A 21231-nucleotide genomic window follows, 5' to 3' on the forward strand; every position below is an offset into this window, starting at 1 on the left:
TGATGACTGGGGGGAGAGAAAACAAAAGAAGTAAGTAACTAGTAACACAGGGATTTAAATGTTCAACACGAGCGAGAGGCTTGTTACAAGTTTCACCAGGGTGAACGAAGCACCGATCAAGCGAGGAGTGGATGGAGAGCTGGGGTGGATGTACTGTCGTTAATTGGAGATGGCAGGCAGGTGTGGGCGGCGGGAGCAGGTGACTGTGGATGGAACTCACGTGTGGATTGTCAGCTGGCTTCACCAGGAGGGGGAGTGAGAGACAAGACAGCAGGGAAAAAACAGGGTAGGCCAATAGCAAACTCAGAAACATAGAAAACAAAACAAATACTCACGGCCAGCCGGACCCCAAGCATAACATAAAACATATTTCAAATATAGCTTTAATTGGACATGTAACCCTTTAATTTTAAAATCATACATCAGAATGGGCTTAAATGTCTTATTTCCATCAGAAACCACTGTTCACAAACTGCTCCAAACAGCTCTATTGCAGTCCATATATACAGGGCCGGCCTGTGGCTTAGGCAGTATAGGCAAATGCTAAGGGCGCAAACCACCAGGGGGCGCCCGGCCTGTGCTGTACCTGTAACGTAGGGTGACCAGACGTCCCCGGTTTCCGGGACAGTCCCTTATTTTGGCTACCTGTCCCCGGCTGGATCTTTCCCCGGAAATGTCCCCGGTTTTCACTGTGACTGACAGACCCGAAATTGGAATGAAAGAAAAAACGTAGCCGATAATCGACACCCAACACAGGCTCCAGACCGCCAGAGCCCGCGGTGCTCAGAGAGGTTTTAGAAGCCGTGTTTTACGATGTTAAAAATCACTGATTATTTACATGGAGTCTGGTGGGTTTAGCGAACGCGATTTCGCGGACTTTTATGTTTTAAAAAGGATCTTAATCTTTAACAGAAAGGTCGAGCTCCTTAGAAATCCTTTCCATAATGTTGTCAGACCCTTAGAATATTAATCTGAGTCTGTTAGAAGCTAAACGAGCACTTTTATGAACGTAAATACAAGCTGGACAATTATCCCATTAACTTACACTGCAGTGATCTCGTTTAATACTGCATCATGTCAAAGGAAAATATGTCCTCAATAGTTTTTGTTGTATCTGATTCTCAAGGAGCTGTTGCAGAAACAAGCCTTGAGCAATAAAGCAAAAGCTGTCAGTAGTTCAGTAAACATTACAACATTATGAAATATTGAGACTTTCTATCTTGAAATATTAGGACTTTCTATCTTAAAATATTAGGACTATTAGGACTTTATATTTTGAAATATTAAGACTTTCTATCTTGAAATATTAGGACTTTTTATCTTGAAGTATAAGGATGGATTTTTTATCTTGAAATACAATTCAATTCAATTCAATTTCAATTCAATTTATTTATAGTATCAAATCACAACAAGAGTTATCTCAAGACACTTTACAGATAGAGCAGGTCTAGACCACACTCCAGATTCCACAAGAACCCAACAGTTCCAGTTTTTTCCTCCAGAGCAAGTAACAGTGCGACAGTGGCGAGGAAAAACTTCCTTTTAGGCAGAAACCTCGGTCAGACCCAGGCTCTTGGGAGGCGGTGTCTGACGGGCCATATAAGGACTTTCTATCTTGAAATATTAGGACTATTAGGACTTTATATTTTGAAATATTAAGACTTTTTATCTTGAAATATTAGGACTTTTTATCTTGAAATATTAGGACTTTTTATCTTGAAATATTCGGGCCTTTTTATCTTGAGGTGTAGTGAAGTGGAGTAGGAAGTAGCAGCAGGGGTGGGTCTAGGATGATACCTTGGGGGGGGGAGGGGGGGCTCAGCCCCTAATGAGAACAGCTCTAGGTCTAGTGTCCCCGTTTTACAAAAATGAAAACATTACTTGTTTTGGAGGTAAATACGCTTCGGAGCTGAAAATGTCCCCGGATTTTGTCTGAGAAATCTGGTCACCTTACTATAACGTCACCTTAATTAAAAAAAAGAGCTCGACTTCTTTTACCTGCATCTAAATCTCATAATGTCAAAGCGTCCTAAACTGTCTGGTGCCCAGGGGAGGATAAAAAGAAAAGTAGAGGAGGAAAAACGTGACAAAGACAGAGGTAATGTTACAGTAAAGGTGATGATAATAATGATATTATTTTGCTGTTGCAGAACAATGATCGATAATAGCATTAGCCGTTAGCATGACATAGTTGGCTAATCAATAAATAGCGAGCGCTATCTGTTAGTTTTAACATCAGTTAACTGTACAGTGATGCAAGGGGGCGCCACCTAAAATCTTGCCTAGGGCACCAAATTGTTTAGGGCCGGGCCTGTACGTAGTTATGTTTCTCTCCACACAAAACAATAATCTGGAATGATGAATATATTACTATTCTATTTACTTTAACAAATTGGATTTAGAGCACCTTTATGCTGATACTGTAATTTTTTTATTTCAAGACAAGGGACAGCGCATAATAAAACATTAGTCTTGTCCCTGGGCAGGTTGATGGACAAATACATAGGAAATTAGTATGGAGAAAGAACATTATAAAATAAAATAACAGAAAAATGCAATAAATGGGCAATATATACTGGAAATATATTAACTTGTGAAAAAATGTCCTGATAACCAAATCATTTCCTATTACTTTTAATACAGTTTGGTAAGCAAAGCTTTACCGTATGGCATCCACCAGCTAATGACATCTCAAACTGGAATTGGTGAGAGAACAGAATTAAAGTTGCATCTTAATGGAATAGTAATTGAAAGTTCTAAATATATAAACAAAAATATCACAGAATTATTTCAGAACAAAAGCAGATTACACCAAGAGGTAAATTCTTTACTTTCAGAGGTAGGATGGGAAAACGATTGGCTTTTACCCTGTATAAATAACTAAGTAAAGGAGATACACCCTAAAAATCTTGCATCATATATACCCATCCAATTTATCTAAAATTGATGCCAAAATTAGCTGTTGTGATAGTGACATGGAAAAATCGGCACATTAAGTATTTCATGAAGCTTTTGTCAGGCTTGGAATAATTTATACTATGCAAAACAAAGACGCAAGTTAAAATAGACTGGAAGAGTGTCATCACTGGTTTTGACTACAGCGAAATATATTAACCTCATGTTATTATTAGGCAAATATATTCATAAATCTAAACCATGCTTTAACCCTCTTAACCCAAAACCTGCTGGGGGGCTTTGAAAAAAGCCTGTTTTGTTTAAAAGATCGCCAAAGAAAAAACACTTACCCTAGAAAGAAGGTGAAAAAAGAAATTGTTGTATGTAATTGGATAAAAAGTGGATAAAAACTCACATAGAAGATTTCCAACTTCAAAAATTGTAAAAAAAATAAATAAATACAATTTTATTTTTTATTTGCATGATCAAGAAACTGTAAAATGCATAAAATTCTGTTTTTTTCCCCTCTATTTTATTTTAATAAATTATCAAATACAGTTAACTAACGTTTATCATTTTTATGTTTTATGCCAATATAACTCTGTTATGTGTTGTTCAACAGACATTTAGGAGCTATTCCTACTTCTGGCCATGGTTGTGTTTGGGAATGTGAGATACCGGATTAGCATATGGGGTGAAAAATGAGATAACAGTGAGTATTAATGTGACATGAGCAAAAAAACGCTTAAAAATGGCTTGGGTTGTAAGAGGAAAAAAAAATATTTCTGCGATTTAAAGCTGTGAATGTTGAATTGTTATCTGCTTTTAGAAATGCAATGAGATAAGTTGTATTCAATTGTATTCAAAAGTTGTAGTCAATTACTAATGTCTGTATTTGTATGTTTTAAATAGTTGAATCAAGTTTTTTTTTTTATGCTTCACTTCATCACAAACTATGACTATGCGTTGATCTTTTACTGAGGTCACTATCTTTTACTTAGGTCAGTATCTTCGATCCATTGCACATTTAGTACGCAGACACGGAACGTTACACACAATTGTGAGAACTTGCAGCTCAAGTTTCAGCACTCCAGAACATAGAACTAGAATTCTATTCATTGCTCCAGACTGCTAAACTCTCAGCACAATTGCATTGTTTTCATTCAAATAGAAATTTGAACTAAACCAGGATTGACATCTTAAGGGTTGACATTTTAATTCTTAAGCAACTCTATTGAACTGGTTTATTCGGTCGGAGGACCTAACTGAGAACGCTAAAATGGATTCTAGAAGTGAACTTTCAAAGACGGACAAAATGTTTACTGCTGAAAATATGGATGACATTGTAACGCTATTTCATGAGGCGGATGCTGATGGAGGTGGAGGATTGGACATTGAAGAATTCTGTGAAGGACTGAAGCAGTTATTCCCTACTATGGATGAAGAAGATCTCATTGCCCTCCACATGAAGATTGACACAAATGGAGATGGAGGTGTGGACCTCGGGGAGTTAACAGACTACCTGGTGAACAAAAACAAGGCATCACAAAATATGGCTTTTAAAAATCAAATCTTTCCCAAACCTATCAAAATGATATCGGTGGATCACCATAAATCGATTGTTCGTCTGATTCACCGTCCCTTCGAGAATGACAGGGAACCTGACCATGGTTCAGAGGTTTTATTAGGACAAACCAGCACTTACCAAAAAGGTCAATACCTCTCCATCAGCTCGAATGGTATCCTCAACTTCTGGCCTGACAGCTTTGACACCTCATACCCAATTCAATTATACAAAAAGGAAAACACACTTCCTTTTTCACACAACAAGAAAATGCACGTTACTGACATGGTCTACATCAGTGAACTCAAACAACTGGCTATCTCCACTTCTGACAGGGAACTAATATTCTATCGCTGCAATGAATTCCCTAAGTTGTTTTCAACCAGCCACTCTTTAATAGTAGAGGACAACATAGTGAATACCATGAACTACTGGTCCAAAGGCACTAAAGCAGTGTTTTCCTTTGGCGATGTAAAAGGTTTTTTGTCTGTGTTTGTCTCCTACAACATATGTGAAAACGGCCTCTTCTTCAACGGTGCATATGAGAAAATCTCTCTGCGGGATTATCCAACTGTTTATACTTCAACCCTGTTAAAAAAAACCTCTAAAGACTTTCTATGTGTGAAGGTCAACATCTTTAATGACATTTGCAGTCAGATCCAATATTTTCCATCACTTAGGTCGTTTGCTATCTGCGGTAGTTCATCCAAGACAATGGTCCTTGCTTCTCTACCCAAGACATCCACAACCAAAATGTCTACAAAAGTCTTTAAGAGCAGAGGACATGTGGACTTCTTCACCTGTGTAGAATACTCCACTTCCTCTGGGTATCTGCTGACCGGTGGGACGGACGCCCTACTGAGGACGTGGTTTCCCCATAAAACAGTGTCATGCATCCAGGAATTAAAGGGACATGCCAAACCCATCACCCATATAATGTTAAATCCCAAGGAAAAGTTTTTGTTAGTTTATCGCTGGACCACCATATATGTGTTTGGTCAGAGGATGCAATGATCTGTTTGCAAAGCTTCAAGATAAAAGAAATGATGCAGAGTCCTATCTCCAGTGTGTGTTACAACACACACCACAATGAGTTAGTCCTAGCTAACACAGACATTGGCAAATATCTTGGAAGAGGAACTGATGTGTTTAAAAATGCATTAACATCGCATGACAAGCCCCTGTGCTGTGCTCTCTATCACAACATTTTCAAACAGGTTGTCTCTGTTTGCCAAAATGGCGTGGTGACAGTGTGGGATATCTTAACAGGAACGGCCACCATGCAGTTCAAGGTGACTCCAGATCAGTACGTGGGGCATGTTGCTATTTCATTTAATGGACTAAAGCGCAGACTGATCACAATTTCCCAGGATGGAAAAGTTAAACTTTGGAACTTCAACAACGGAACAGAGCTTGCCATTCTTCCTGTTACCGTACAAAGGGAGGTGACAGGTATCGTCTGTGTAGACAATAGGGTGTTTGTGTCGGGAAAGAACTCCAAGATCATTTATGACCTGGACATACACGGATATGACAACAGATTTTTGAAGCATGATTATTTAGATGACATTTGCTCAATGGATGTCCATGAAAACACACTGGTTACTGCCTCCAGCAATGGAAATATTGTCATCTGGGAGGCCGCCAGTGGCGAAGTTCTCTACTGGCTCAATGGCAGCAACAGCCCTCGAACAAACATGGCAGACAAAACCACTCAGGGCCAGACAGGGAGTCTGCTTGGTCACAAGAGTCCAAAGCATTTCAGAGGCACTGGGAAAAGACCTCTAAATAGTAAATCCCTGATTGGGAATGACACTGCTGTGATTAACATACCTCTTATCATATGTCTGAAGACCAGGGAGGTTAAAGTTGACACAGCCACACTGCTGACGTCTTCAGATGGCAACATATATGCCTGGTCTGTTATTAGCAAGGGAGGATTGATTGGAAAGTTCAGAGCAGTGAAGGATGAAGGAGCAGTCATTACCACCATGTCAACTGATCCCAATGACCAGATATTACTGACCGGGGATAGTACCGGAAAGATTTATTAGTGGGACATTCAGGCTTTTGGGTTTAAAAACCAGACAAACAACGAGCCATTTGAGGACATAAATGGGTGGTGCGTGTCATTGTGTCCACCTCCTCTGTTGCACTCCTGGCAGTCTCACATCACAGGGGTGGTGAGTGTTCACTGTAACCCAACTTGTGAAAAGTTAATTACCGCAGGGAACTGCAAGGTCTGTCTGTGGGAAAACACAGGAACCTACATAGGCCTCTTTGGGAAAGACCAATGGGGTGCTTCACAAATCAGCCTTGAGGAGAATGCTGAACAGGAGGAGACCGGCAGACCAAGCACAACGAAGACCAGCAACTTTCCATTGGCACGTCCTGTCTTTCCAACAAAATCAAAGTCAGAAGAACTGACAGACAGCATTAAAAGCCTCTGTGACAGAATAGACAAGGTAGTCAGCCCTAAGAAGCCTGGAGCCAAATTAACAGAGGATCTACTTGATCGTGTAAATAGACGGATGATGAAGATTCAGTCAGGACTTGACTTAATAAAAAGTGAGGCTCAATTACAATTAGAGTTTAAAGAAACTCACAAACCCCTGGAAAATCTGTATTTTAGTGAGGTCAACAAGGGGTCTAAAACTACATCAACACCATGTCCACCAAACACCAGGCCACTACAGGTTGCACTAATGACACCATCAGCTTAGCAAACATGCAGCAATCTGATGGTGCCGTCAAGCAGGGGACTGAACCCACTTCAAAACAAGTACATTTGCAGCTCACACAAAGTCAATTCAAGCCACACCCGCCCCTCATCAGAGGTGGATCTGCTCATGACCAACTCTCTTACCGGACTGCATATTTGGACCAGACTATGTCCAAATATGGGCGTGTGCTCAAGCTTCAGCAGAGAAACACATTACAAGGCAGTGTCCTGACACCAGTTCCACCAAACACCCTGCCAGGCATGGAGGGGTCTCAGCAAAAACCGGACCATGTACACTTGCCACCCATCAAGGATAAGGTGCATCGCCCACATCATCAGACCCGTTCAAAATTTCAGCAGAGAGACACCTTAAAAGGCGGTGTCCTCACACCAGTTCTACCAAACACCCTGCCAGCTATGAAGACCTCGCACACATGCAGCTGGACCCCTCTAGGTCCAAATATGGGCGTGTGCTCAAGACTCAGAAGAGAGACACATTACAAGGCAGTGTCTTCACTCAAGTTCCACTAAACACCCTGTCAGGTACAAAGGGGTCTTGGCAAACACCGGACCATGTACACTTGCCACCCATCCTTGATAAGGTGCAGAGCTCACATCCTCAGACCCAGATTCAGCAGAGAGACACATTCAAAGGCGGTGTCCTCACACCAGTTCCACCAAACACCCTGCCAGCTATGAAGACCTCGTCACACATGCAGCTGGACCAGACTAGGTCCAAATATGGGCGTGTGCTCAAGACTCAGGAGAGAGACACATTAAAGGGCAGTGTCTTCACTCAAGTTCCACCAAACACCCTTTCAGCCATGGAGGGGTCTCAGCAAACACCGGACCATGTACACATGCCACCCATCGATGATAAGGTGCATTGCCCACATCATCAGACCCGTTCAAAGTTTCAGCAGAGAGACACGTTAAAAGGCAGCTTCCTTCCACTGTGTCAACCAAACACACTACCAGCTTTGAAGACCTTACCACACATTCAGCTCTCGGCTAGTACAGTCAAGCACGGTATAAAATCACATCAAAGTATGTACCCTTACCACCCATCTCTGATAAGCTCACCACAGACTGCACTAACGCTACAAGGAGCTCATCAAGATTACTCAGGAGAGGCATTAAAAGGTGAGGTTCTCTCACTATTTCCGACAACCACAACCACCATTTCCAATCACTGGCAGCATGAAGGGTGATTGTGTGGGTTTAGTCCAGGTGATCTGGTTTCCTTAAACAATTGTGTGAGTTCATTCCAGGTGATCTGGTTTCCTCAAACAATTGTATAGGTTTTCTCCGGGTGAACCAGGTTACTCCCACAATTAAAATAAATAAATAAATGTATACTAAAAAAACAGTATTTGTTGAATATCAATGTTTTGGTATGAACATTAGCTTGTGACCTTGTTCATTGTGCCCGCTACAACCCAGCTTCTTAGGAGAGATCTACCGAAGGCACGGAGAAAAAATGAGCAAAAACGTGATAAATTATGGACATCAAGTGGACAAATCCTGGATTTAACAGTTTGGACTTAATGCTCAACGACCCCGAAAAAGGCACACGTTCCAGGCTGGATAGAAAACCATTCACTTCATAACAAACATCCTTATGGGTGTTCATGTGACTTTCATGTGAAGAATGCACTGATCTTTTACTTAGGTCTCTATCTTCGACCCACTGGACATTTTGGCACACAGAAACACAATTCTGAGAGCTTGCAGCTCAGGTTTCAGCGCTCCAGAACATAGAAACAGAATTTATTCATTGCTCCAGACTGCTAAACTCTCAGCACAATTACATTTTTTTCATTCCAATAGAAATTTGAACTAAACCAGGATTGACACTTTAATTCTTAAGCAACTCCACTAAACTACATTCTAAGAAGAGATGTGTTAGAAATTATCTACAGAGTGTGCTCAAGGACAACAAGCAAATGTGTGTGAATCATGTGTATACATATATATATATATATATATATATATATATATATATATATATATACATACTACCGGTCAAATGTTTGGGGTCACTTAGAAATTTCCATTGCACTCCATTATAGACAGGATACCAGCTGAGATCAGTTGCCTTGTTTTTTTAACCAGGGCAGCAGTTTCCAGATTACATTATTTGCTGACATAATTGTAAATAGGTTTGCCAGTGTTTTTCTAGTTAGTTTTTTAAAATGATATCAGATTAGTAAACATAATGTGCCTTTGGATGATTGGAGGAATGGTTGCTGATAATGGGTAATGTAGATACACTACCGGTCCAAAGTTTGGGTCACTTAAAAATTTCCATACCACTCCATTATAGACAGAATACCAGCTGATCTGAGTGGGGGGGCTGATCTTTAATGCAATATCTACATTACCCACGCGTTAGTGCACCATTTGTACCATAATTGTATTAAATTAAATGGTAAGCCTTACTCCTCTGAGATGGGCGAGTTTTTCTTACGTTACACACAAAGCTAACAGGCTATAGTTAGCCTGTACCATAGACAGTTAAAGAAGGCCTGCACGTATGCTAGCGGATATAGCTAACGTTGCGTAGCCAGCCAGCAACTTGCGCAGTAGAGTTTTGGCGAGCTAACCACGACAGCGTTGTCGACCACAATCAACCTGCAGAGATGTGTGAAATGGAGACACGAATAACGTTTCCTTTCCCAGAGATCCTGAACGTTATTTTCATTTGTGACGTTAAAGACAAGGAAGGGTAGCCCGAGTGTGAAGGGACTCAATTTGGCCACAAGTTGGTGTGGAAGCATGGACTGTATACTGGTTCACCCTGGAAGCCTGGACATGCTTTTCCCCCTCGGAAACCTAGACTCGATACTTCAGTACTTTAAATAAAGCTGTTAATTCACACTCCTGGCTCTGCGTTCTGTACACCACTCACACCTAACAGTTACCACTTCATAAGTACGTATTAGGCATATCATTTATATATTTTATTGGATGTACTGTATGGATGTTTTTTGTATTTAAACTGTTAGAATTAGATCTTGACATGCATGTCCTTGTATAGTTTTTAGTTTTCACTTTAAAAATGTAAATGCAGTAAATATTAGGTAGATTTGATTCGATCATTACATTGAATAAGTTGTTTTTTTTTCCTATGCAATTTGTGATCATACTTTTGTTATAATACATTTACAATAACCCTACACAGATTAAACAGCAATTATTGCATTTTCAATTACAATTGATTTAATTATAAATTATACCAAATTACCAATGTCCTCTTGTATGACTACAATACTGTTTGTCCCTATAGTTACGTCAGAAAAACAAAATGTAGCTCTAGAAAGACCTTTATTGCACATTGAAATGGGCATTAACTTAAAAATTACATAAACCACAAACATTGTATCTTTTTATTTAAGATTATGTTGAAAATTGAATTAAAAAATGTAGTTCACTTTTACAATCCAGTGGAAATTCCATACATAAAACACTGTGGGTTAAGGTAAATAAATAATTGTCACAAGACAAGTCTACATAATAAAAAGAAGTAGTTGAATCTCTAGTGCCACATTGTTAATTCCAGTAGTAGCTGCAGGTCCTCCGCCATTCCTGCGACCAGGTTGACGGCTTCGACATCTCCCAGGTCATTCCCGCCACAGTGTAGGGACTGGAAAAAGAACGGGAGAAGGCTCTTCCACCGCAGACCACCCCAGCCAAACCAACAGATGTAGACATCTTCAATTCAATTTGATTGTTTCAAGTATTGGTACATACTGACAAGTGTCTGGTGCCAAAACCGGCTTCATTTGTCCCCGTTTCCGTCCAGTATCTGCCCTGTGACCAAGAAAAAATTCCTCTGGCTGGACCAGGTGAAATCTTTCTAAAAGTGTGTATTCTTCATTTTTAAAGGAGGAGGTCTATGTCAAACATTTGTTTGGCACTTTTAAACTGTCCCATTAGTAGCACAAGTTCATGTGGTGCATCCATATTTTTAGAATATATCAAGGGTTAAAGGACTTATGTGTCAACAGGATTTGGAAAAACTGGTGCATGCTTTCATCTACAGTAGATTTGACTACTGTAACGGGGTCTTTACAGGTCTCCCTAAAAAATCAATCAGACAGCTGCAGCTGATCCAAAACGCTGCTGCTCGGGTCCTGACTAAGACCAAGAGACTGGATCACATCACTCCAGTTCTGAAGTCTTTGCACTGGCTTCCTGTGCCTCAAAGAATTGATTTCAAAGTACTTCTGCTGGTTTATAAATCACTTAACAGTTTAGGGCCAAAATACATTTCTGATCTGCTGCTACACTATGACCCCCCCAGACCTCTCAGGTCATCTGGACAGGTCTACTTTCTGTCCCCAGAGTCAGAACTAAACAGGGGGAAGCAATTTAGTTTCTATGCTCCTCATATCTGGAATAAACTCCCAGAAACCTGCAGATCCACTGCTACTCTCAGTTCTTTTAAATCACGGAAGAAGACCTTTTTTTCATGCTGCCTTTCTTTAAATGACTGTTCATTCTTTAATGTTTAATTTCTTAGCTGCACTGTAACTTTTATTCTTGTGTTTTATGTGTCTTAATGTTTATATTTTTATCTGATTATTCATGTGTTTTATCAGTTTTAATTTTTTATCTGCTTTTTAACTGATTTTGTGTAAAGCACTTTGAATTGCCCTGTTGCTGAAATGTGCTCTACAATAAAGCTGCCTTGCCTTGAACCCTGATGAAACAGAATTTTGTAATGTAGCTACAGTTGTTTCCACAAGTGTAGTGATTGAAACATGTATGTGTCCAGAACAAACCAGGACGGGAGGCCAGGTACAAAATAAAATGGAATTTTATTCACACAGTTTGCATAGATTCAAAACACTAAAAAAATAATGGCCAACAAGCACCAATGTGGAACTACACAGTAGCGACTTTAAAAAAATGCAATGGCACCGTCTCATTACTTGATATAAAAGCAAATTGTACTGGAATAGTTTAGAGGCTATTAATGCGTTAGACCCTAATACACACAATAAAGAGCAATAGAACAAAACATCACAGCACACTTTAAAACTCACACATTACATGCAGGGACAATAGAAGGCAACACCTTCAACCACCCTAGCAAGCAATAAGGGTCTCTAAAGCTATCTTGGAGCCTATAACCAGCCCTAAAATTGCGCAGCGTCCGTCAGGGATATTGCTCTTTACCCTTTAATAATAATAATAATAAATTTGAAATGGACAAAAACAACCCATTGAAAAAGAAAACAAGTTGTAGACATACTACTACTTTAAATTAATGTGGGAAAAAACAATGACAGACAATGTTGCACTTGAAGACAGTCCTATATAAAAAAAAACAATATTAGACCACTTTCCAGCATATTTTAAGACAATACATTTCATAGAATGGTCGGACAGTCTGCCGTACCTTCAAGTCATTTAGGTTTCATGCAGACCAGCATGTTTTGTGCCGTTATGACCGTTACTAGAAACAAAAACGATACACTGAACATCTCAGTTAAATTCTACTATGTTTGCTAGATAGCTTACAGTCATTACTTCCGCTCCAAGTTTGAGCTTGTCTAAACAGCTGAAATGTTTGGCCTGCACATGTCGCCTAAACGCTGCACTTCCTGAAACTGCGAGGCGAGAGAGAGAGCGTAAATTACCTTTGTCCCTAATATCGTTATTTGTTGAATGAGTGTGACGTTGACGTCACACCCAAACTTTCGAACCCCACTGTATAGTTCACATTCATATACTGTACTTACAATCTATGCAATCTATGAAAAAGTAAAGTACATAGCTAATTCATTGTGATATTGATAATTGTACTATTTTTCAAAGTAAATGGGATTAAATAACTAGAAGTGATTAAATATCCCCATCCAACACGACACCGCGTGTCTGATTTGCCATTTAAGGGAAACCTCTTAGGATTATACTGCTGTGATATCATATTAGACATTTAAGGTAGAGCATTAAGCTTTATTGTATTTATAAAAATGAAAAACTGAGCTTTCACTGCTTTTTTTACTTCGCCCTCATTGGACCAGGTCCAGAATCAAAACCACGATGCAGATTTGACAAGTCTGTGTATTGTGGACATGGTCCAATATGGACTAGCTACATGTGAAAAAAGCTGTGAAATTGGACAGACCCTCATTCACACACACACACAGTTCATCTTTGCATTTTCCCAAATCTGAAACTGTAGTCTTCAGCATCATGTGCACTGGTTGAATTAACACAGCTTGTATGCCTGTCACATCTACTGTAGTAAATGTCGCTGTGTTCACTTTGAAGGAATCACTGCACATGGCTCAGCACTTGTAATGACATTTTGAGCATGTTTAGAGGCTATAAACAAGTTTAAAACTTGTTGGGTGCAACTCTAGCAGGAGGATAACATGGTGTAGGCACCACTGAATGGTTTCATTTTTCTCTCTACTGACAGACCTCCAAATTCACTAAAAGAGCTATGTGTTGAAATTGACCAGAATTCTCCTTTAACAGAAGGATTCCTTTTTAAAGTAGTTAAAAAAAGTTAAAATATGGCTTTAACAGGCTGAAGAAGATTTCAAATTATGCTTTAATTGGACATTTAAGCCTTTAATTTTAAAATCATACAGACAGGTCCGATGTTACCCAAGTGACACATTTAGTTATGGCTCACCCTGTTTTGGAATGAGCCTGACATAAGGATTCCTTTAAGAGTAGCCTGAAGAAGAAAAAAAAGAGTTAAAAGGAACAGAAGGACTCAAACGCAACGGCTTGCCAAACAGAAGGATTTATTAAATAAGAAAAAGGAGAAGTGGGGAGGCAGACGCCAGGGATCGAGACTGGGAAGACTCGGGGAGTGGAAGAGCCGGGAGCGTGGAGCCGAGGAGGAGACACCCAAACCAGGAAGGGGAACGGAGTCAGGCTGAAGCGGGATGCCGTGGGAGGGCGACCGAGAGGGAAGCCAGCTGACCGGAGACGGGAGCGAGAGTGGAGGCGATTGTTACTGCTAATAAACACGACGTTTATTCAGTTCATACTTTTATTCAGTGCACAGCTAGCTTGGACACGTGTCCACCACCTAACACCCACAACCAACACATACACACACTCCACGCATGCGCCAACCTGCACACACTGGGAAAACCTTCTGCCGTAGTGAACAGTGTAGAGGGGAAATAACATGTTAACAATCTCCCTATACTTTAAACAATTAAGAGAATACAAAGAAATGTTTTATACATACAAAAAAAAAAACATATACGCACAATGGCCACAGTTGTTACAACTTAAAATAAACTGTTACATGTGCAAATAAAATGTACATTGCTTTTTAATTTATCCTTTTGTTTGTTGGAGAAATCCTTCTATAAACTGACAACTGACTCCATGATGTATTAACACAGCGTTTATCTTGTGGTCAACAGATGAAATGCGTTTCCGAGCAGTTACACGTGCACGGACCTGATGGAGACTTGTCTAGTACAGAGGTCCCCCAAAAGGCACTTAAACAATATTGTGCTCAAGGTTATATTGGTTCCCCTTGTGGGGCCTGATTGGTCAGCTATACTGTTGCTGGGTTACACTCCCTGCTCTGCCTCTTCCCTCTTTCTTCTTATTATTTTCAGTTATCATTTACCTCACCAGACAGCTATGTTTACTCCCTTCTTAGTTATCAGACCGTCCTGAACTTCAGTGTCCTTGGCCTCACCATCTCCTCTTCCCGTGTTCACTGTAGCTTATCTGACTAAGATAGCCCTGCCTGTTCTCTCCCTCCTGTAACCCAGCTGCAAAGCATAATGTATAATAGTCACACATACACACACTCTTATTTAGTCTTTGGTTATTCAGTATATACTTTAAGCCAGCTTTTACGTGGCCGTTCCTGAGTGCCCTGTTCATCACCACCTCAGTCATTGTATTATTTTCCCACAAATTCCCCCTTTTCGCACCTATAGGTCGAACACTTTTACACTAACTGCAGTGCCTCAACTCCTTCTCACACATAACGCAGGCCTCTCCTCTCCTCAGGCATGGTGATAATGGCAGCATCCCAGCGGAATAGGGAGGCGGCGCTTTTCTTTGGACAAGGCAGTGGTGATGAGCCGGATATCATGGTCCGCAGGCAGGGCACACAGCAACACCACAGGTAACTAGAATAGCGAGAAAAACAGCAATAGATGTCAAACAAGCAGTGATAAGATTCTTCCATTTGCCAAAAAAGGTGTCATCCACCCCTCCAATGGATTTGATACACCTGAGGCGTCATGCATCTCCTGGAAGGGCTCGAAGTTGGTTCAAAGCCCTGGTGACCTTCCCATCCGGGGCAGTGTTGTTAGGGATGACCGTACAGCACATCTCTCCGAACATGGAACAGACTCCTCCTTTTTCAGCCAACAGCATGTCCAGCGCCATCCTATTCTGGAGCGCCATGAGGGACGTTGGGGCCATCTGCTCGGCCAGGCCTTCGATGGCATCCCTAGTTGCATTGCTCAAGCGTAAAACATTATAATGCACAAAATTTATCCTATCTACATTTTGCTGGGAGTGACGGGGAAGATGGCTGAAAGCAGTGGTATATTCTCAAATCCTGCGGCTATTTGATCTGCCAATTTGTATTCATTCGGGACACCCCTAGGAACTCCTATGCTGTCTATGTAGGTTGGGGTTCCCGCCCATGGATCAAAAGCCGGGCCTTGCATACTACGGGCCCTGCGCCTTCTCTTTACGGTCAGTTGCACAGCCTTATGGTGGGTATAGTGGACTCTACTCCCCACCAAAGATATGGGCATAGCTAATCTAACCATAGCACAAACTCCTGACGTTTGATTTGGAACTTTATCTGGGAGTACAACCTAAGACCACCAAATAGTAGAATAGTCCTATTCTAGCCACTGGGCCTAGGCTGTTTTGTTTTGTACAGTTGTGTTGCACCAGTCTGGGGGTATATCACCTAGTTTGATTGTGGGCTTGCTTGATCCGTGAGATTGAAACAGTGATATCTTGCACCCTCCCCCTTTATGGCGGTAAAATACCCTGGTTTTTCAAAGCCTGGGGGAAGAGGGATGCTAGGGTAGTACAATTGCGGGAAGCTGTCTTAGAGTGTGTGAAGTTCAACATGCATGCATATCCTGCTGGGTCCTCATTAGGAAACAACGGGGCCGGGTTAGTGAACATGACTGGTCTAGCTGTGGCACAGGCCACGCCCCTTCCATGTGTTGTTCTTTGGCATTCTGTATTAGCCACCTGATCCATAAATTGTCCTGGCCTGCACCTGCTGATAACTCTAACACATCTTCCACCCTCATTTTAGAGAAGTCCTGCACTATTATGTCTTCCTCCTTCAGGGGGGGTTTTACTGTAGTCTCTGCCATGTCAGTGTCATTCTGTGTGTGCGTGAGGGGATCCAAATATTATCTGCAGGGGGTTTATCTGGTCACTTCCTGCTATCCATACACCTATGGCTAACATCCAGACATCCTGACCGTTCCTGCTCCCAATTGCTCTATTTACTGACAGGGTTATGGGATTTTTCGTGGGGTCTGAACTATAGTCCCGCTGTATAGATAATATCTCTCCCATTCATCTTGTTGTACCCACCAATCTCTTTTGTCTGTCAACCTCGCCCATGGTTTCCACCCTCCTGTTGTCCAACCCGCGTCTCATACCAGCTGTTACAGAGACTACCTTTCACCTGTCCGGAAGCGCTCCTTTCACAGTCCTCTACCTTTTGATAGTCGTCACAGATGTACACATCTGTGTTTTTGTAGAAACTTATACCCCCCGCAGTCTATAGCCTGACACAAATCAAAGGTAAATGACGTGGTTGAGTCTCTCACATAGGGGAGAGTCAATCTGGCACCGCACCTTGGGGATGGGCCCTTAGTGTGTTGCTTCACTACTGCCCAAACTGCTCTTCTTCTCTCTCGTCTAGTTTCATTTCCTTTGTTACTGAGAGGTGGTTGGACACTACCGGGTGATTGTTCTTTGTGGTCTCGGTCCCCATACGCATGTTCCAACCCCAGAACTAATGCTGCAACTCCCACTACTACTACTACTGCTAGGACAACTGTTGTCTTTTTCCCAAACCCCATTGCCTTCCAAGTTATGGGTGTACTACGCGGGGGCTGTTCCCCGCCAAAACATCTCTTCCATCTATACATTTTGGATTGCTTTTCTAATTTCTGCCAATGGGCGGCTAGGAGGTGCGGCTGGGGCACAATGTGTCAGTGGTGCCAAGGTGCTCCTTTTTTACCTTTAACCTGGACCGAGTGTGAAGTAACCTCCCCCACCTCGTACGGCCCGGACCACCTGGGGTCAGTCCACTTCCTCTTGTGAACTTTGACCCTGACCCAGTCGCCTACCTTGACAGGTAGTGTTGCTTCCTCCTGCGGTTTCCTGTTCGCCAACTGGACCTGCGTAGAAAGGGCTGAAACCAGAGTGTTAGCTTTTTCATATAGTCTGTCATTTTCTATTTGCTGAACATCTAACATTGGCATGTGGCCTCCATCTAGTGGAGGTCCTGGCATTTTTCTCCCTGTCATTATTTCGTGTGGGGTCAAATGTGTTTCTCGTCCTTCTGAGGACCTCATAGCCATGAGGGCCAATGGGAGCGCTTCTACCCATGTTAACTTGCTTCCTGCACATGCCTTGGCTATCTTAGCCTTCAATGTCTGGTTTGCTCTTTCCACCATTCCCTGTGACTGTGGATGATAAACTGATCCGAAGGCATGAGTGATTCCCAGGGCCTGTTCTACTTCTCTAGTAGTTTGTTGTTAAATGTGTGCCATTATGACCTTATTTGCCTGGGGACCCCATACCTCGGGATGAGTTCAGTTTGAGCCATTTCACCACTGTTTTTGCGTCCTCTTTCCGGTGGGAATGGCTTCTACCCACCTAGAGAACCTGTCTACCATCACCAGAAGATACCTTTTTCCCCCTACCACATTTTCTGCGCCCATATCAGTATAATCTATACTGATATCTTGAAAAGCTGTGGGGACTGGGTACGCTCCTTTTAGTGTGGTGTATGGTTTCTGAACATTATGCTCTCCACACACACCTGCATTCCTGACAAAAATGTGTCACCATTTCCCTCAAATTGGGGTGCCACCACAGCTCAAACAGATTCAGGAGAGTCTGTTTTCTTCCTTCATGTGTTGGTCTGTGTGCCTCAGGTAGCAACATTCTGCACATCTCGGCTGATGCTGCTATCTTTCCTTGATGAGACCTCCATATCCCATCTTTGTCTTTCGTGGCGCCGCTCCGCTGCCACTGATTCCATTCATATGCTCCTGCCTTTTTCTGCATTTCTAGAATGTCTTTAGGCTCCAGTGCCATTGGTTGTGATTCTATCTCTTTCGATAGTACCATCTGCTTTGGGGAGTATCCTCCCGCTCTTTTGGCTGCAGAATCTGCTGCCTCGTTTCCTGCACTTACTCTTCCTTGCCCTGCGTCATGTCCTTTGCATTTCATTATGACACCTTTAGTGGAGCGGCAATAGCCTCCACTAGCTCCATTATCTCCTTCTGATTTTTATGGGCATTCCTGCAGAGGTGACGTATCCTCGCCTTTTCCACATGATCGCGTCCAAGTGTGCTGTTCCATGAGCATAAGCAGAGTCTGTAAAATGTTCACTGTTCTTCCTTTGGCTAGCAGAAGGGCTGCGATCAGAGCTTTTATTTCTGCTTTCTGTGCTGACGCTGGTTGGTTTATTATTCCTGCTCCAATGTCTGATGTGTTCCATCTGGGTGTTGTTGGACTACTGCATATGATGCTTTGTTAGTCCCATCCTTTGTTTTGTAGCAACATCCGTCTGTGTAGAGCCACATGTCAGCCGACATGTCTGGTACGTTTTCCAGATCTGACCTTATTCTGCTTTCTTGGGCTGCTTCTTCCTCGCAAACATGTGGCACTCCCTGTCTACTCATACTGTTGGCCATGTTTATTCCTTCTGATGAGTAGGTGATGTGCGGTTGGGTACAGGCAGTCTGCAGTTTTGTTCTCCTTGTGGCACTGTATGCAAATTCCTTGCTGGCCAAAAAAGCTGTGACACCATGTGTGGTGTGGATTGTTATTGGATGGCACATTACAATATGTGCTGTTTGTCAATGGATTTTGCCAGCGCCGCTACATAGCGGGCACAGGTTGTCTGTCCTTTTTCCACTGTATCCAGCCTTGATGAGTGGTACATCAGTACATGTCTGTCTCCCCCTTTTTTCTGAAATAAAATGGCATTGAGAAAGCCATTGTTTCAGAAACATCCATATGAAATGGGAGTGAGTAGTCTGGGGAGGTGAGTGTCTCTGCCCTTGCTAGGGCACTTTTGAGGTCAGAGAAGGCGGCCTCGGCCTCTGTTGTCCATAAGGGGGCGGGTGAGACAGCGATGACCAGCAGCAGCCACCAGTTCCCTGAGCGATGTAATTCTGTTGGTATAGTCAGGGATATGTGAGCGGCTGTATCCTGTGAGGCCCAGAAAAGACAGCATGTCTGCAACTGTGAGGGGAAGCGGGTGATGCAGAATAGCCTGTCTATGGCTGGGAGACACCCCAAGGCCTGCTGATGGAATTTGTCTGCCCAGAAAGAGGACTTGTCTCCTAGCAACTTGTACTTTGTCCCTTTTGACCTTGTAGCCTTTTGAGGCTAGGAATGTCAGCAGTGCTATTGTCTGTTCCACACAGGTGAGGGGATCTGTAGCAGCCAGCAGAAGGTCGTCCACATACTGTATGAGGACCACAGTTGTGGGGAGTTGCAGCTGCAGAAGATGAGATTTGAGGATCCTGTTGAACAGTCCAGGTGAGTCTCTGTACCCTGTGGCAACCTGGAATACGTGAATTGTTGACCATTGAAAGTGAATGCAAAGTACTCCTGTGAGTCTTGGTGTAGGGGCACAGAGAAGAAAGCATTGGCCAGGTCAACCACTGTGAAGTGGGTGAAGGAGGGTTAAGTGATGTCAAAGAGACATGTGGGTCTGGGACAGGATGCACAGCTGGGACAGTAATGTCATTAATGGGTCTGGTGAGTCCTGCACCATGCGCCATCCTTTCCTCCAGCTTTGGGGACAGGTAAAATGGGAGTGTTCCAGGGAGAACGAGTGGGATATATACACCAGCTTCTAAGAGTCCTGAATGGTTGGAGCTATGCCTTGGACCTGGTCAGGGTGAGTCTATACTGTGGTCTGTGAATGACTGTGTGGTGCTGCGGTCTGATTGTAACAGTCACAGGGTGTGTTTCTAAGAGTCCAGTGTCATATGGGCCGGTGGTGAACAGATGCTGGGGAAGAGTTAGTAGGGCGGTAGCTGCGCTGGGATGGTCAGTGCAGGGGAGTCCATGTTCTCTGGGGAGTGGGAAACTTCAGGCAATGTTTTCTCTGTTGGTGTGAGGCCCTTTAAACACCACATGTCTTCAGCGTCAGTGTCAGCTTTTAGAAGGCAAGGTGTGGAGGTGGGGAGCCATTTAAATGTTAGTGCACGTTTTATCATAGGCCCAGGGATTCTGGCCTGCGGCCAAATCCTACTGCGAGTGTGGACATGCGGGGAAGAAGAGTCCAGAGTGTGTACCAGTCTTCAGAGGAGTGCGTCAAGACCACAGAAGCACTACCCTTCTTTACCACAATATATGCCTCTGCATAAGAGAAGTGGGTGCTGTCCTTGCATGTTGTGTCTCCCAGTCATCTTGATATGGGGTGTCCAGGTCGTCAGTACATGTAGAGTACAGTGTACTTGTGGGAGTGGGGACATGTAGGGGTGCAGTCTGTATATGGCTGGTTTCAGGATGTGAATGCATGTTGAATGGAGGGTGTGTCAGGGCCTGTGGAAGCAGGCGTAACCAATATACATATTGGTGTAGTTCTGACACTGGGGTTGGTGAGGGAGAGAATGGGGGACTGGGGAATCAGGAGTGGATACTGGAGGAACAGGAGTGACATGAATGCCATCCTCATTCATCCATATGCACAGATTCAATTTACACATAAGATCTCTTCCTAATAAATTTACTGGGCATGCAGGGGAAGCAAAAAAGATGTGTGTGTGTTTGTGAGTTAAATTCGGTTAACAATGGCTGTGTGGAA

The 21231-nt window shown here is 42.6% G+C and overlaps 1 protein-coding gene across 1 annotated transcript; it reads left to right on the top strand.

The window, feature by feature from the left end:
- The first annotated feature begins 3910 nt into the window (after positions 1–3910).
- On the top strand, positions 3911–7554 carry LOC116677029 (WD repeat-containing protein on Y chromosome-like). Its single transcript, XM_032507747.1, is given in 4 exon segments — positions 3911–5414; positions 5417–7141; positions 7144–7525; positions 7527–7554. Coding segments are annotated over 4 exon segments (3375 nt in total). The 5' UTR covers positions 3911–4174.
- Positions 7555–21231: the final 13677 nt, after the last annotated feature.

Source organism: Etheostoma spectabile, unplaced genomic scaffold (assembly GCF_008692095.1).
Source record: "Etheostoma spectabile isolate EspeVRDwgs_2016 unplaced genomic scaffold, UIUC_Espe_1.0 scaffold00004246, whole genome shotgun sequence".
NCBI classification, from domain to species: domain Eukaryota; kingdom Metazoa; phylum Chordata; class Actinopteri; order Perciformes; family Percidae; genus Etheostoma; species Etheostoma spectabile.